At 36.1% G+C, this 16,592-nt stretch overlaps 1 protein-coding gene across 26 annotated transcripts in view; it reads left to right on the forward strand.

The window, feature by feature from the left end:
- The window catches only part of PARPBP (PARP1 binding protein), a 62,457-nt gene that overhangs the window by 8,471 nt on the left and 37,394 nt on the right, over nucleotides 1-16,592 (forward strand). For 9 of the 26 annotated variants that reach the window (XM_069489638.1, XM_069489639.1, XM_069489644.1 and 6 more), the window contains exons 2-3: nucleotides 5,792-6,022; nucleotides 13,056-13,163. The exons of 5 other annotated variants lie outside the window; for them this stretch is intronic. In XM_069489638.1, coding sequence (XP_069345739.1) covers nucleotides 5,792-6,022; nucleotides 13,056-13,163 — 339 coding nt within the window. Of the gene's footprint in view, nucleotides 1-5,791; nucleotides 6,023-9,133; nucleotides 9,162-9,211; nucleotides 9,400-13,055; nucleotides 13,164-16,592 lie in introns of all 26 variants that reach the window. 12 more of the 26 variants (XM_069489643.1, XM_069489650.1, XM_069489654.1 and 9 more) reach the window with 3 other exon arrangements.

The raw sequence follows: 16,592 nt of genomic DNA on the forward strand, positions 1-16,592 counted from the left end.
GGCTGTACAAGTTATCCTTCCTGCCAGTAGGTGGCATTTGCAGTTCAAAGCCAGCTGCAGTGGTGATTTTTTGGGACCTGTGACTGGCTCTAGTCAATCAGGAGAAGCACTCAGGTAGATGGTTGGGACCCTGGAGCTCCCAGGGGACTCCTTATTCTCCGCCACAGCAGAGGTGGGTGGAGGAGTGAGGATGAGAGGGGCTGGGTTGGAGGAGCCTGCCTTCAGGCTTCACAAAGGCAGGCACAAGAGCTGTCTCAGCTGGAGTCAAGGGTTAGCTCCCAGGTCACTGGGAAAAGCTACCAGGGAGGTCTGAAGTGGCCCCAGCAAGCCAGATAGTCTGTTCATTGGAGTGGGGCTGTCTGGGATTCACAGTCTGGCAGATGGGAGTGGATTTCACTCTTCTCCCTCTTCCCTTGCCTTGCATATCTCCTTCCAGGTGCCAGCAGCAGCCCAAACTAGCTGAGCTCATTAGCAATGATGCCGTACGTAGGCTGGGAGCTTCCTTTCCCAGGATCCAGCTACAGATTGAAAGTGTGGCTTTCCTGTTAGGGGATAGGTACCCTGCAAGTGCACTGGGGCTTGGACCCACACTGCCCTCTTCTTTTAGTTCCACCTACATGGGCTACCTCCCCTCCCAAGATTAGTTCATAGATCTCCCCTCCGTGCCCTGAGCAACATGATCCAGTCATAGGGAACGGGATCCCAACTTTGCACCTGTTCTCTCATCCCCCAAGTTCAATCCCTGACCTTGCGTGCTGGTCCCGAGTTGCCTGTGGAGTGCTCAAGCAGGCTTAATGTCCCTCTGTTTTGGGATATGCTCTGCTCTGCTGGAGCAACCAGGCGAACAGCACTGGGGAGGGCAGGTAGGCAGGAAGCTCACAGTCAGAGTACTCCTTGGTCTGCTGCAGGTCTTTAAGAGGAAAGGTGTGGTGAGTGCACCAACAGAGAGGAAGCAGCCACTCCTGAGAGTCCTGGCTCAATTGTTCCTTGGGGCACCTGTGCCAACTCATGGGAACTGCCACTCATCAGTGGGGAGGGGCGGGGGAGGAGAAGAGTCTGACTGGAGGAGAGCTGGCACTCTTGTCCCCCTTGTCCCTCTCCCTGGAAGGCAGCTCACCCAAAATGCTCTGGGATTACACAGTTCCCCTGGGACCCAAAGATCTCCTGTGGCCACTGCAGTCTGGGCAAAATTTGGGGAATGTTTGTGTGGAGACCAGTGACATGCAAACTGAAGGGCTGAAGCTCCCTGGGGAGGACAAAGGCACACAGTGGTTGGAGAAACAGTATGGTGCACATCACCTCAGCTCAGGTCTGTGGTGAGAGGAAGTGAACCCAAGGGAGTTGGCAGCCGATGCTTTATTCTCAAAAAGCTCCCAGTTCACTGGTGGGAGCAGCTTTTGGGCTCATGAAGTTAGAAAAGCTCTCCAGCAGCTTGGGAGCCTGTAGTCTGCCAGAGGTGTGAGAGAAGGAGAAACAAAACCCCCACCTACACTTTCTACAGGGCTCCAGATTCCTTGGGGGTTGATCTCTGCCAAAATCTTGCTCCTTCATGTTTTGTTGTGCAACTTCTTCCTGTGGAATCTTCTCTAGGTTCTGGCACTTTTCACTCAATTATAGCTGAATTACATTTTATTTTCATCTAAAACTTTCCCTTCTTTCTTAGATGATCTGGTGACCAGTGTCTCTAGTCAGCCATCTTACCTCACCCCTCTAGTAACACTTTTGAATACCTAGTAGAGTTGTCAGTTTGTGTAATGACATGTTTGTTTTCTTAACTGCTTGAGTGAGAGAAAAGAAAAGGTATATTAAAATAACCTTTGAGTTTTAGGTTTTTGGCTTATTTTTTGAGGGGGAAAATTTTATAGCTTTAGATACATAATACTTCTATAGCAATTTTATACTGCTAAAGGTTTAACCTATTATAGATTCATTGAGGACTATTGACTTCAGTATATGGCAAATATACATGACTTCATTAGTTGCCAAATAATATTTTGGCCTTTTCTTTCTTTTGAATTAGCTTCATAGTTTGAATCTGTCTGGCAATTATGTTATATATGCTGTTTTTCACCTTAATTAGTTTTATTGAGATGGTTACAAGGTTCCATTTCCTAAAACAGATGAAGGTATTAATTTTATAACTTCATGGAAAGCAATCACAGTAACTGTAGCTGACTGTTAGATTTGAAAATGACCTAACAAATAAGAAGAAACAGGTTTTTAAAATTGTATTGCATTTATCACAACCCTTTCCCCCAAAACAATTATTTTACTTTGAATAGGGGAAGAGAAAGGAAATTGACATTTTTGATTACCTACCATTTATCAGGTGTTATTTAATCTGTGTAATCTCATTTTATATCCAAAGAAACTGACTCAGAAAGGTTTCAGTATGTTACCCAATGTCACACAGCCAGTTAGTGCTCTGAAGTAGACCTTTCTTTTCTCTAATGATAACAAAATGTCCAGTTAATTAAAAATGTAAAGTTGGCCGGGCGCGGTGGCTCACGCCTGTAATTCTAGCACTCTGGGAGGCCTAGGCAGGTGGATCGCTCGAGGTCAGGAGTTCGAGACCAGCCTGAGCAAGAGCGAGACCCCGTCTCTACTAAAAATAGAAATTATATGGACAACTAAAAATCTATATAGAAAAAATTAGCCAGGCATAGTGGCGCATGCCTGTAGTCCCAGCTACTCGGGAGGCTGAGGCAGTAGGATCACTTAAGCCGAGGAGTCTGAGGTTGCTGTGAGCTAGGCTGACGCCATGGCACTCACTCTAGCCTGGGCAACAGTGAGACTCTGTCTCAACAAAAAAAAAAAAAAAAAAAAAAAAAATTGTAAAGTTTATTTAAAATTTTAATTATAAAAATAACTTTGCTATAATATACAAAGTACAAGTGTTCTGAAAAATGTGTAACTTTTTCTCATTTTATTCTTATGAAATACAATCCTCCTTAGGTTCATCAGAGAATTAAAGCATTGAACATTTTGAACTTCCTTCATATATTAGCCAGCTGGCATGTTTTCCTAGCAAAACATTTTCTGATTTGACCACAGACTCTCTCAATCAGTTGTTACTGGTTTGAATAATAGAATATGCTGTCATGGTGGGCACCTGATCATGAAAACTGATATCTGGAGTGCATTTTTATTTGGATTTAAAATGTTTTTACAATCCCAGTATAAACACTGTTAATCTAGTCATAACCTTTTCTCACAAGAGCAAGAGCTTGCATAGTTTTATTTAACTAGTTATAGTCAATAGGGTGAGAATAAATTGTACATTTACATTAGACAAAATCTTGATTTATTTTAAACATGAACGATATTATACTAAAAATAGTTTTAGGAATTTTAAAGATAAAACAGTTCAGTTTCAAAACTTTAAATAACTGGATTTATTTAATTTAAATACCATTTGGAAATTTTCTGGTGTGCAACCCTTGTGGGATTGGGAAGTAAATTATACTTGGTGCAATGCTGGGAAATTGCAAACCTGTCTTACATTTGAGTAATGGATCCAAGGTTTGAGAGTACTAATTTTTTTTCTGGTTGTTCATTGAAGCAGTTTCATGAAATAGAACTAATATTTATATTCATGATATAATAAGCCACTACCCTAAGGACAATGAGGATAATTTTCTTAATTGTATCCATATAGATGAGTAAGGAGCTATTTTTTTAGGGCAATTTGGATAACTTGTCTTAAATTTGAATAGTAAGTAGTCAAAGTGGCCATTTATTATAAAAAAATATAAAGATATAGATTTAAAGGAGTCAGATATATAGAAAATAGTATATTATTTGAGTATGTTTGATTATTCATTGTTGTATAAAGATATTACAATTTAGTTCTAGTGAACTATAATCCTATATAATCATCCACTCATCTTAATTTTTATTTTTTTAACTAGAAATTTTTTAGAGACAGGGTCTCACTCTGTCACTCAGGCCGTCACTTCACTCTGATTGTGAAGTCAATTAGATCTAATTAAAATTTAATTTGTATGGTTTATCTCAATTGTAAGGCTGGAGTGCAATGGCCCAGTCATAGCTCACTGCAGCCTCAAATTCCTGGTCTCAAATGATCCTCCTGCCTCAGCCCTCCTAGTAGCTAGGACTACAGTTGTGCACCACCACACTTGGTTATTTTGAAAATTTTTTTGTAGAGCTAGGGTCTTACTATGTTGCCCAGGCTGGCCTCGAGTCCCAGCCTTGGCCTCCCAAAGTGCTGGAATTACAAGTGTGAGCCACTGCACCTGCCATCCCACCCATCTTTAAATGCAATTAATGGACAAGTCTTGCTGTTAGCAGAAACTACTAACATATTAAAGGAACTTAACTGTAAAAGATAGCAACATATTACGTTTTACAAAACCATATATGGATACTTAAAAACATTTGTTACTCATGCTGCGTTTAAATGGAACAGTTAGAATTTTTTACTGAATTAGGGCTGACATTTTTTGGAAGGCAGCATTATTAATATCTGGAATATTAATGAAGGAGCAGAATGTAATCAATAAAAAATAAACAAACCTTCAACATTTCTACTGAGAGAATTTATATTGACTTTAAAGAAAGCTTTATATTTAGATAAAATATTGACATGCAGACATGTTGGTAACATTAGTGGATCTCTAAGCAACTATATGTCACTGTAACCAGGTTACAATCTGTTTTATTCCTTCTGGTAAAAATAGAAAACCAGTCAAAAAAGAGAAAGAAAAGGAATAATTTTTCCTGATTAGTAACATCGGACAACATATAGAAAGCATCCTCGGCCGCGCGCAGTGGCTCACGCCTGTAATCCTAGCACTCTGGGAGGCCAAAGCAGGAGGATCACTTGAGCTCAGGAGTTCAAGACCAGCCTGAGCAAGAGCGAGACCCCATCTCTTCTAAAAATAGAAAGAAATTATATGGACAGCTAAAAAAAAAAAAAAAAAAAAAAATATATATATATATATATATATATATATATAGAAAAGTTAGCTGGGCATGGTGGCACATGCCTGTAGTCCCAGCTACTCGGGAGGCTGAGGCAGGAGGATTGCTTGAGCCCAGGAGTTTAAGGTTGCTGTGAGCTAGGCTGGTGCCATGGCACTCTAGCCTGGGCAACAGAGTGAGACTCTGTCTCGGAAAAAAAAAAAAAAGAAAGCAACGTGACTATGACTTTTTAGCACTTGTTTGTAACAGTTTGTGTGTCCATGAGCAGCAAAGAATCAAAATTATTCTCTGGTTTTAGCACTAATATTTTGCTTTCCCTGTAACTAATGAAAAGAAACACAATTTAAAAAAATAATCTCTATGACCGTATTTTAAGACAAACACTTGGAATATTGTGTTATGTGGGAATTCACTATGGCATTGACAATTTTAAATAAGAGGTTAAAAATACATTAACTAAAAGGAACTAAATATTAACAGAATCAAATGTTTCCCCAATCAATAGTATTTAAGTACAGCTTACTGCCCACCCATTCCACCACTTTGGTTAGAAGAAATTTAATGAAGTTTGGGAAATAAGACAGTGACTATATATTTGCCAATTTTGTCATGTGCAAACCTGCCTTATTTCATATTTTATAAAATCATCAAAACCTTTTCACTTTATATTTGGTTTCTAAAATTATTTCATTGCTCAACTTGGATGTTCTCTTTAAAGCCACAAGAATTTGGTACAGACTTTACTATGACAAAGTTTAATTTGTATTTTTTATCTCAACTGTAAGTTAATGAATATTCTGGCAATGAACTGTATCTTTTTTTTTTCTTTTTGCATCATCTTTTTCAGCACAGTGGAGAATTTACAGTCTCTCTTAGTGATGTCTTTTTGACCTGGAAATACTTACTGCACGAGAAATTGAACTTACCGATTGAAAATGTTAAAGTGATTGACCATTACGAGGACATTAGAAAGACCTATGATGATTTCCTGAAGAATAGTAATATGTTAGATCTGATTGATGTTTATCAAAGATGTAAGATTTTGACTTCTAATTGTGAAAATAACACGATTTCTCCTGTAAGTATTTTTTAAATAATTCTATTTTAATCAAAATTCACCTAGATTTATTTTGATTTTAAACTTTAGTATCATCAGTTAGAGTAACTTGATAATGTTTTTGCTTGTGAGATCATGTTAAGAATGGAAAATTTAGCTACCTGAAAAGCTAGTTATTACTTGAAAGAAATATTTTGGTGGTAAATTTCTTGGATTTGTGTTATTGTTATTTGGTTGCTATAAGAACAGGTTCTTTTTAGATCAAAAATTTTATAACAAAGAAATCAGTCTCAAGTGCCTAATTTCTTTTTGAATTATGTCAAAGATTGCTTTCCTACTTTATACTTTCTTGGTTTAATGTGTATCTGTTCATTTGGGATATGTTGCATAAATGATTGGTATGACTTTATAGATTAATAATAATATTTTACTAGATGGAGGTATCATTCGTTTTATGAGAGTAGTATGATGCAATATACATGAGATAATAGACTATTCGTTTTTGCACAAATATTTTATTATTTTTTAATGAGATATAAATTTAAAAATTCAATGGAGTAGCATCCCTTGCAGTTCAGTTTTGTCTACATTAGAATTTATAAACTGTTTTAGAATATATTTAGACATCTCTAGTCTTTTTTGAAGTGTTGGAAATATTTTTCATTTTCTTAACATTTACTGAGTGCCAATGAAGTAGTAGTTAAATAGTGGTAATTAAATAATTATAGCTAGAATTAGAAGAAAATGTTTATTTTGTAAGATATTCAAGTATTTTGTAATTATTTCTATATAATACTTGGGAATAGTATTTTGGCTAATTATAATAGAAACCTCTACTATAACAATTGTTTACAGCAAATATAAGTTTATTTCACTCTTCTGTAAAAGATGTCTAAAGGACTGATATGATAGCTCTCTGGTTATCAGAGACCCAAGCTTTTTCTGTCATTCTGCTCTCCTGTCTTAGTTCTTGGCCTCTACCTTCAAGACCATCTCATGGTCCAAGAAGACTGTTGGAGCTCCAGACATGATATCGGTATTGCTTGCAACAGGAAGTAGTAAGGGAGAACAGTAATCTCGCTTCCTTTTAAGGAGACATAGCACTTTTTCTTTCAGCTCATTGCCCAAAGGTTGGGCACATGGTCACACCAAACTGCCAGGGAAGGTGTAGAGAATATAGTTCTCATTCTGGGTAGTAACTTGCCAGGATAAAAACAAAAGCTCTATTACTGGGGAAGAAAGGGAGAGTGGATGCTGACAGGCAGCTTGCTGTCTTTGCCTCATCGGGCTGTCATAAAACCTTTGCCCTGTTGTAACTTCCTCAAAACACATGTACAAACATGCATGTGTGTACCCACATGTGCAAACCCACACTATGGTAAGGATACTTATAAGTGAAGATAGTGTTTTTTTTTAATTCTTCCCTAGCTATATTTAATTTACTTGCTTATAGAGATGATATTTGACTACTTTTCACATAGTTGATTTAGAGAGACTAATCATACATAAGTATGGGATTGTAGGAACAACAAAGAAGATCTTCTGATAAACCAGTGATAGTATAATCTACTGGAGGTCTTTGAGCACATTACTTTCAACCTATCCTTTGCCCTGTCTATTAATAAGTCCTCTAGGAAGTCTCCTCATTGGAGTGAATCAACTTATGAGATATATAAGGGTACACATTTGAGGTTGTCTATGTGGGAGACTGTCAACAAATGTCAATGTGTCTCCTTTGAAGAACACCAGGAATGAAAATGAAGCTGCTAAGATGGTAATACCCAGAGTAGAAAATGTTCTGCATTTAAATCCTGAAAGACTAACAACTTGATCTCTGATACTTATGTTTGCTACAGGGAAATTTCTAGTGAGGAAAAAGTAGACAGGAAAATATATACCTAGATTGATTTCTCAAAAATGTGCACTATCTATAACTCTAATTTATGCTAAAAGTATCTTTAAAGATATGTATCAGAATATTTCAAACAGTTCTGAATTTCATGATCCTAAATTTTCATGACCCTGATATCAAGTTTGTTTCTTACTTGTAGCTTAAATAAAGCAGGAATTATGAGGAATTAAAGCTAAGACAAGTCAATTGGGAACATGGTAACTTGAACATTGCCTTTTTCCCCTTTACTCCCTACTTATAATTCCTCTCCTAAGGAATAGGCATCTGGGAGCATATAAGGCCTTGAATTCTAACTGGAATCTAAGTAGAGAGAATTGGTACAGGGCTTGCTTTCTTATGAACTGAACAGGTATCTGGAAGACAGTATCAGAGACCTGGGGTGAGGAGCAGAAATGGTAGATCCTGAGAAGATCTTAATCTCAGAGCTCTGTGGACCTTCTGGGGAAGGTCAACAAATGTCCTCTGTAAGTATGTCCAGGTTCTCTGACCCTCAAGTCAAGAAGTAGCTGGATGGATGGGCTTATTTCTTATTGGTGAGGCTTGGGAGAACACATGAAGACTTTTTTTTCCTTGGCCTCAGTGGGTGACTGGCAGCTTGTTTCTCCACGGCTGCTCAGCAGCTTTACAGACCATTTCAACTTCCATAAGGTACCTCAACAGTTCTATCTGAGCCCCAAAGAGCCAATCAAGAAAAACAACAAACCACCTCAGGATTGCCAGCAGCCGGAGAAGGATGAGTCAGGTGACAGCACACATGCTCAACAAAATGGAGCTGCTGGAGCTCAATGACAGCAACTTGATACATAAAAATATTAATTACTTAAGGAAATTCAAGGATAGCACCCCCACATTAAAAAAAGAAAAGACAAGAAACAAAAGACACAGCTGCCGGGGCTTGAGTTCAGGGCGCTGGGCTTGCATGGTGGGCGGGCGCTGGGCTCGCGTGTTGGGCAGGCGCTTCAACTGTCCAGAGCTGGGAAGCGGATGGAGACAGAGGCACAGATTGTTGGGTTGAACCCCCTCTGAACCTGAGAGCCCTTCTTTCGTGATGAGAAGTCCACCCTTGAGACAGCTTATACAACATACCATCACTGAAGAAGTGACCCTTAGCTGTAGACTAAAGGCCCTGGGAGATGCCTCTTATCTCAAGAAATGTGGTGCTGCGGGTGGGTCCCCAATGCCTGCACACTCTTTTCAGGCCCTCCCGATCCACCTGGCAGGAGTCAGCTCTGTGGTCACCTTCAGAAAGCAAAGGCGTTTTACTGCTCGGGCATCTAAGGAGTCCAGTGGGCAGTTAGGGCCCAATCTGGACCTCTCGGCTCCTAGAGAAGATCCGCCTGTGTCGGCCTTATTGGCCCAGCAGGAGCAAAAGGGAGAGTCCCACCCAGCAGGGAGCTGGCCACGAAACTCAGGATTGCCAGGGATTCCCGACACGGCCAGGAGAAAGAGACCAGACCTGAAAAAGCTAAAAGCTGCAATGGAGCGAGTGAGCCAGTGGGAAAGCCACCTGCTTCGGAACATTGAAGAAGCCGCCCAGCACCAACTCACCATCCAAGCCCAGAAGAAACGGGCGCCTGAGGAGCTTTGGTTTAACATAGAAAACCAGCATCAAATCTCCCATGCTGAGACGTCTCAGAGATACCTGTTTTTGTAGACATGTTGTGATTATTAAATACAGAGCTAGATTTTATTCTTGTAAATGTTTGCATCCCTTACGTTATCTAAAAATATTTGCTATTTTCTTTCTAAAAACAAAAAAATGCTTACGTTTCCAACCCCATCCCTTCCTTTGCTGCTTCTCCACCCCTCCTCCCAAGTGTGCTGGCTCTTCTCAGGGATGAGGATGAAAGCTTTTCACTAGAGTGAAATCAAAGGGCAACCCCTAAAAGAAATCTCAGACTGGATGGAAAAAAAAAAAATAAGAAGTAGTAGATTATAAGGGCATGTAAGGTCTAGGATGTTCTGTTTTAATAGTTGAAAAGTTTTACTCTCAAGCTGCAGGGTGGGTAGAAAGTGTTCCTAATCAAGAATCTAGTTCTCCCTGGAAGCACCCACATTTCTCTGGAGTTTTCCAACAGAGAGGTAATGTGACATTCTTCACAGGAGGGATAGATGCAGGCTGGTAGCTGCAATTATTGGGGTAGTTCAAATTTCATCTGTTGATGTTCTATATATGTGGTAAGAATTTATTTACTGTGTAATATGTTTAAACATTTGTAAGTTTTATGGGCTAGTTCCTTCTGTAGAAGCTAACTGTTCAAGTTCACTTTTTTCTGACAATTATTATCAAGTTATAAAATTATTAGATTTATAAAAATAAGAAAAGTTTAACTTTTTAGCTAAAACATGAAAGTATAAAGCAGCAGAAAAACTTCCCATGTAAGCATATAACATAAATACTTTGGAGAAATTCCTTTCAGTCTTTATTATGAAAAATAAATCATTTTCATGAGAACTAAAAAAAAAAAAAAAAAAAGAGTTCCCAACACAATGGATGAATTCAGACCCAAATTAGTATCTTAAAAATTGAGCACAATGAATATTTAAAGCACAGAGAAAAATATTAGATAAATCGTGAGGGAAAAGTTAAGAAACTTGGAGGTTAGATCTAGAGGATTTCACATGCAAGTGAAAGGAGTCCCAAAAGGAAAAAAAGAAATAGATGCATAAGAGGCATAATTAAATACATAATATTTTTGTTATAAATATATTTGTTACAGTAAATATTTCCTATAGCTGAAAAGAAACCTGAGTTTGCTGCTGCTTAGTGTTTACCAAGTTCTAGACTATACTGATAAGACCTGTACCAGGCATATTCTGGTAAAATTCCTGTACTCTTAAGGATAAAGATAAATCCTACAAGTTTCTTATTTAGTTTTAATTTGTTATTTAATTTAATGTAATTATAATTTAAATATAAGTTAATTATTTAACAAAAAAATTAAATAGCATGTCCTGAAAGAAGAGCAGACTGACCTAAGAATCTCATCCCCAACCAAGATATCACTTATCAGCCAAGTTAAAGGAAGGATTTGTCACGGTATGCAACAATTTAGAGTGTCATGCTCATATTTTATATGAATAATTTATTTTCCAAGGACTCTAATAATTAAAGAGATGAACTAGAACAGATATCTATCTAGGGGAAGATGGTAGGTAGCAAAAAAACACACATACACATAACACACACACAATATTTTCTGTGTGTAGTTAAAATTATAAGGATGGAGTGGGAATATGTAGGTGCTAAAATGGAAAGCTTCCACTAAGGGTGTTTCTAATACTAGTTTAGAATTAAAACTGCTGAATGTTGTAGTTTGTTGGGGGATGTGGCAGGCATTATCACTTTAAATAATAATAGAGAAATATGAGTCTGATTTCAGTACAGTGAAAAGGAAAGTAACCGTTAATTGAATGGAAAAATATAGTACGTCTTCCAAGTTAATAAGAGATTAAAAATAGAATGAGTAGCACCTGATCAAATCAGTGAAAGTACAAATCAGAAAAATTAATAGTGTATCACAGCAAATATATTGGGATTTTTACGCTTATCTCAAAAAGCTTTTACACTCTATTATCAAGAGTCTTGGTTGTCAAATTTTAGATCTCAGGACCTCTTTATACTATGAGAAATTATTTAGGATTACAAAGAGATTTTGGTTATGTGGGTTATATCTGTTGATGTTTACTATATTAAAATTAACATTGAGAAATGTTTAAAATGTATACCAATTTATTTAAAAACATTGATACACCTATTACATGTTAAGTAACATTTTATGAAGAATAACTTTTCAAATATAAAAATTATGAGGATAGTGACTTTGTATTTTTGCAAATATCTTTAATGTTGTATGTGATAGAAAGTAGCTGGATGAATTCTCATGTCTGCTTCTGTTTGATATGTTGTTTTGATTGAAATATATCAAGAAAATTTGGCTTTACATTGATATGTACTTAGAAAAGGGAGGATCCCAGAGCAGGTCTTAGGTACCTCAGGAGTCCTTGGATCATGCTTTGAGACTCGCTGATCTAGAACAATGTATTTTACATATAGTTAAATATGAAAACAGTGTTTAATCAGAAGGTAATATTCTCTTTTTTGTGGGAACATTGTGTTTATGGAAAAATAAATCTATTTTCAACATCTCTTCTGAAAATATAAGAACCACAAATGTGAGGACTATTCTAAATTTGTTGAATAGTGAATTTTTTTTTCTGTGATCTTGAAGTTTGAGATTGAAAAATTATAAATATTATGAATAGCAAAATCCTAGATTTTTCTCTTATGATTAATCTACAAGTATAAGTATCAGCTCATCATATTAGTAGAATTATGACAAACCATATTACTTTTTAAGAAGTGTATGTTCATGAGTTATTTTAGTTAAAACTTTGCAATAGTTAAGAGGAGAAGTGGTTTGCAATTTCATTGGGCTTTGTTAATTCAGTTTATAATTCCCTTCAGATTTACTCATCAGTAATGGGGTGTGTGTGTGTGTGTGTGTGTGTGTATACACCTACATTGTCTCAGATCCCTTAGATTAAGTGAAATGATATGAAGATGTTGAGTAGTATGGCATGGTGAAAGGAAAGATCTCTTTATAAAATTATTTTTTCATAGAAACTGTTATTTTGTTTGAAATATTGTGCTTCTTAGGACACTAGATTTACTTACATACATTCCAAAATGAAGCATGTTTTGGAGGCTGTCTGTAGAGCTAGTGTTTTCACCAGTTTATATATTTTATCTGTAACTAAATTTCATAAAATCACTTATTATGAGTCATTAACATATAAAAGAGAAGACAAAAATTTTTCTTGACTCACTGTGAGGCCTTAGGTAAGACTTTTCTTTGTCTTTAATTTTTCTTCTTTCATAAAAAATAAAAGGCTCAGATTAAATTTCCAAGATCATTTTTCTTTAACTTTAAACTTGTAAAACTCGGTGAGTACCTGTGCCATTGGAAATGAATTGAAGCATTTTATTATGAAGTTTAATTACATGTGTACCTAATGACTGCCAACAATGTCAGGTAATACTCTGCAATGGAATATCAATGATGCTGAATAGAGCTTGGTGTTAGGTATATTTTATAGTAGGTATAGCATTTTATTAGTAATACTCTGTATTTCCTACAGAGTCAGCTACGGGATTTTCTGTCTGGCAAACAGCATGCAGAAGGTGATGAAACTGATCTTTATGTACCAATATCACCAGTGAGTAAACAAAACCAGGATAACGAAAAGGTACTGATAAATTATGATTAAAATAAAGCACACTATGATCCCCTTCAAATCACTGTGAATTTGGTAGTAAGTTAAAGTTACCAATGTTTTGTTCTTTTTTAAAAAATTTTTACAAGTTTTTAATTTGTCTAAGTAAAACTATATTTGCAGAGAGTAATATATTGGAGAGTGATAAGAACATGGTAATAATCAGGGTCTTCATGGTTTTGGGCCAAGGTAACAGGCACTGAGCAAAAATAGGTATCATTCAGAGTACCAGAAAAGTAGTTGAAGATCCTGGTTGTCAGAGTTCTTTGAATCTTTCTATTTGATAAACTTCACATTTACTGTTTTAGATGGTTAATTCTTGGGAGAATATGTTCAATTGAAAAATCTGGTCTGTACCCTTCGTAGTAGTACAGTTGATTTATCAAGAATTCTGTTAGCAAGGTTTCTTGTTTAAAGAAACCACAGCAAAATAGTGTCACATACAGCACATACAGCTTTGGTCTAATGTGACTTACTTTTAGCTGAACACTGTGTTAGGTACCTAATTGTTAATATATATGTTAACCCCACTCACCTTGGTAGTTATGTGTATGAAAGTTTCTATGCTTAATAAAATCACCTTTGACATGATGAGAGTTTAAGAGTATTGAAAAAGCAGTAAAATTACATTCAACATATTCAAAAAATATATATAAAAAGTCTAGAATGCACCTACTTCCAAAATCAACTGTTCCAGTAAGTTAACATATTTGGTGAATCACCTTCTTTTTTCAGGAGATATTGCTGAGGTAGATTCTCCCATAAGTCCCATGTTATACAGATTGCACTTTTAAAAATATATTTCATCACTGCCCTCGAATATCTGTATACTTCCTAGATTTAATAATCTGTGCTTTCTATCTGCATCTCATATTTTTTCTGTCCTATTTGAAAGTAAGTTGCTGGACTTCATGTGGATCCCTAAAGTTCTTCAGCATACACTTCCTGAAAACAATGACATCACCACAATATCATTTATCATATATAAGAAAACTTAAATATTCCCTAATAGCGCTTACTAATGTCCATATTTAGATATCTCCATTTGTCCTCAAAATTGTTTTTATGTCTCTTTACACTTTTTTCCTGTAGAAGAATCCCCCAATCTCCTTTTTCTATTTGTCTGATTAATTCCTTGTGGTATTATTTAACTTGTTTCTCTATCTGTGATATTCCCAATAAGCTAAAGGTTACATCTAAAAGCTTGCTTAGATTTAGGTTTAGTGTTTTGTAAGAAGTACTTCATAACTGATGCAGAATATTTTGTTCTGTGTCACATCAGGAGACACAAACTCAGGTTGTCCCAAATTGCCATATCTCTCCAGTGTGAAGATGTAGTTTTTTCCTTTGCTGTAAGCAAAGGGATGTGGGGTGATACTTTGGCATTGTGTAAATATCCTCCTTCCCAACAACCTTTTACCTAATGGTTTTAGGCATGCATTGATGATCCTTTTTTTTTTTTTTTTTTTTTTTTTGTGACAGAGTCTCCTCTGTTGCTCGGGCTAGAGTGCCGTGGCGTCAGCCTACCTCACAGCAACCTCAGACTCCTGGGCTTAAGCAATCCTTGTGCCTCAGCCTCCCAAGTAGCTGGGACTACAGGCATGCACCACCATGCCCGGCTAATTTTTTTCTATATATATTTTTTAGTTGTCCAGATAATTTCTTTCTATTTTTTTTTTTTTTTTTTTTTAGTAGAGACAGGGTCTCACTCTTGCTCAGGCTGGTCTTGAACTCCTGAGCTAAGGGATCCTTCTGCCTCAACCTCACAGAGTGCTAGGATTACAGGCGTGAGCCCCGGCGCCGGGCCCATTGATGATCCTTACTTGAATCAGTTATTTTTTTAGTGTTTGTAGAATGGTGAGTTTCTAATTCTATCATGTCTTTCCATTAATTACTTGCCATTTCTCAGTAAAGAAAAACTTTATCTTATCAAATGGGATGAAGTACAGTTCTCTAAAAATGTCAGGATCACTAATGAATTCTCTTTACCAGTTTAGGAGTTGGTGTAATGGTTATGTATGAGAAGCAAATTAGTTATTTTTTCCATTTATCTTTCTCCTTTTTCTGTGTGTATATTGTATGGACTCATAAATTTTTATTTATGCAGTGTTTTAAAATTAGTTCTATTCAATCTTTGATGCTAAAGTAGAGGGAGCTCCTTCAAGCTGGTTTCCGTGTCCTTTTTACATGCCCTATTAGACTTTTTGAGCATTTTCCTCTTTTCTGATGCAAGAAAATATCCCAAGCCTACCTTGAATGTTTCCTGTCCAGACCTTTTAGTGATTTGTAACTATTTTCTCTTGCTTGAAATTAATTTTCTACTTCCATTCTCTTTGTTTTTCCCTCCTGCCCCAAATTTCAACAAAATGCTTACCAAATTGCTTGGTCTTTTCTCAGTGGCATTTAAGGAATATATTCATTTATAAAGAGGGTAGATCACTTAAAGATCTCTTCTCTTTGATCTATCCTACATGCTCTGTAGGGAGGAAACAATAATTATTCTTTATTTTAAAAGGGAATGAACTAATTTGTATATGTAAAAAGACCTAAGCCTTTAAAACTCTGGCTTACAGACATAAAGCATTATTTTAAGGGGATATTGATGATTTAAGATTATATTTAATAGTATGATATATGGAAACTAATGGGTCTTCATTGTAAGCATATAGTTTCCTCCTTTAAATGGCACTGATTGTTTCATTGTATTAATCCCCTACTTTTTATCTTTTGCTTTCTTGGATTGTATTTTCCAATAGAGTTTTATCTCCTAGTTCAGCTGTTAGGTTAGATTTTCTGAGGACTATTAAATGAGCAGCCATCCTCTTAGCCATGCTTCTTTTACCTGCAGTTTCTAATTTTTATTTTACAAGCTCTTTTTGGAAGTTGATATATTTCTAATTAAAATTCTAAAGTGAATTTTTGGGGTTGCAGTCTTGAAAAGGTATATTTTGATCACCAAATATGCTTACTAATGTCATGCCAGAGTCTTCAAGTAGATGAATGAATTTGAGAAACAATATTTTTGTTTCCTTATTTTATTTTACATCATTTTATTTTTCCTAAGGTACTAAAATATTGTTTTTGAAATTCTGAAGTAATGAGGGAAAAATAGAATAAAGGATAAAGATAAAGGCTTAAAAAGAAAATCATCAGTTAAATAAAATATTCTCCCAGTATAGTAGTTCTAGTCCAACCTTTTTTTTTTTTTTTTTTTTGGTCATTATACATAAATATTTATGTGTTGGAAAAAATACCTGTACAAATTGTTAATCTTCTCAATTTAGAAAAACTTACTTTCTTCAAACTGAGATTGAGTATCTGTATCTCAATGAGAAGTAAGGGATAGGAAAAGAAAACTTGGAATTGTCAGAAAGCTTAAATAAAGACTGTCCAACTTCTAAA

Source organism: Eulemur rufifrons, chromosome 16 (genome assembly GCF_041146395.1).
Source record: "Eulemur rufifrons isolate Redbay chromosome 16, OSU_ERuf_1, whole genome shotgun sequence".
Classification (NCBI taxonomy): domain Eukaryota; kingdom Metazoa; phylum Chordata; class Mammalia; order Primates; family Lemuridae; genus Eulemur; species Eulemur rufifrons.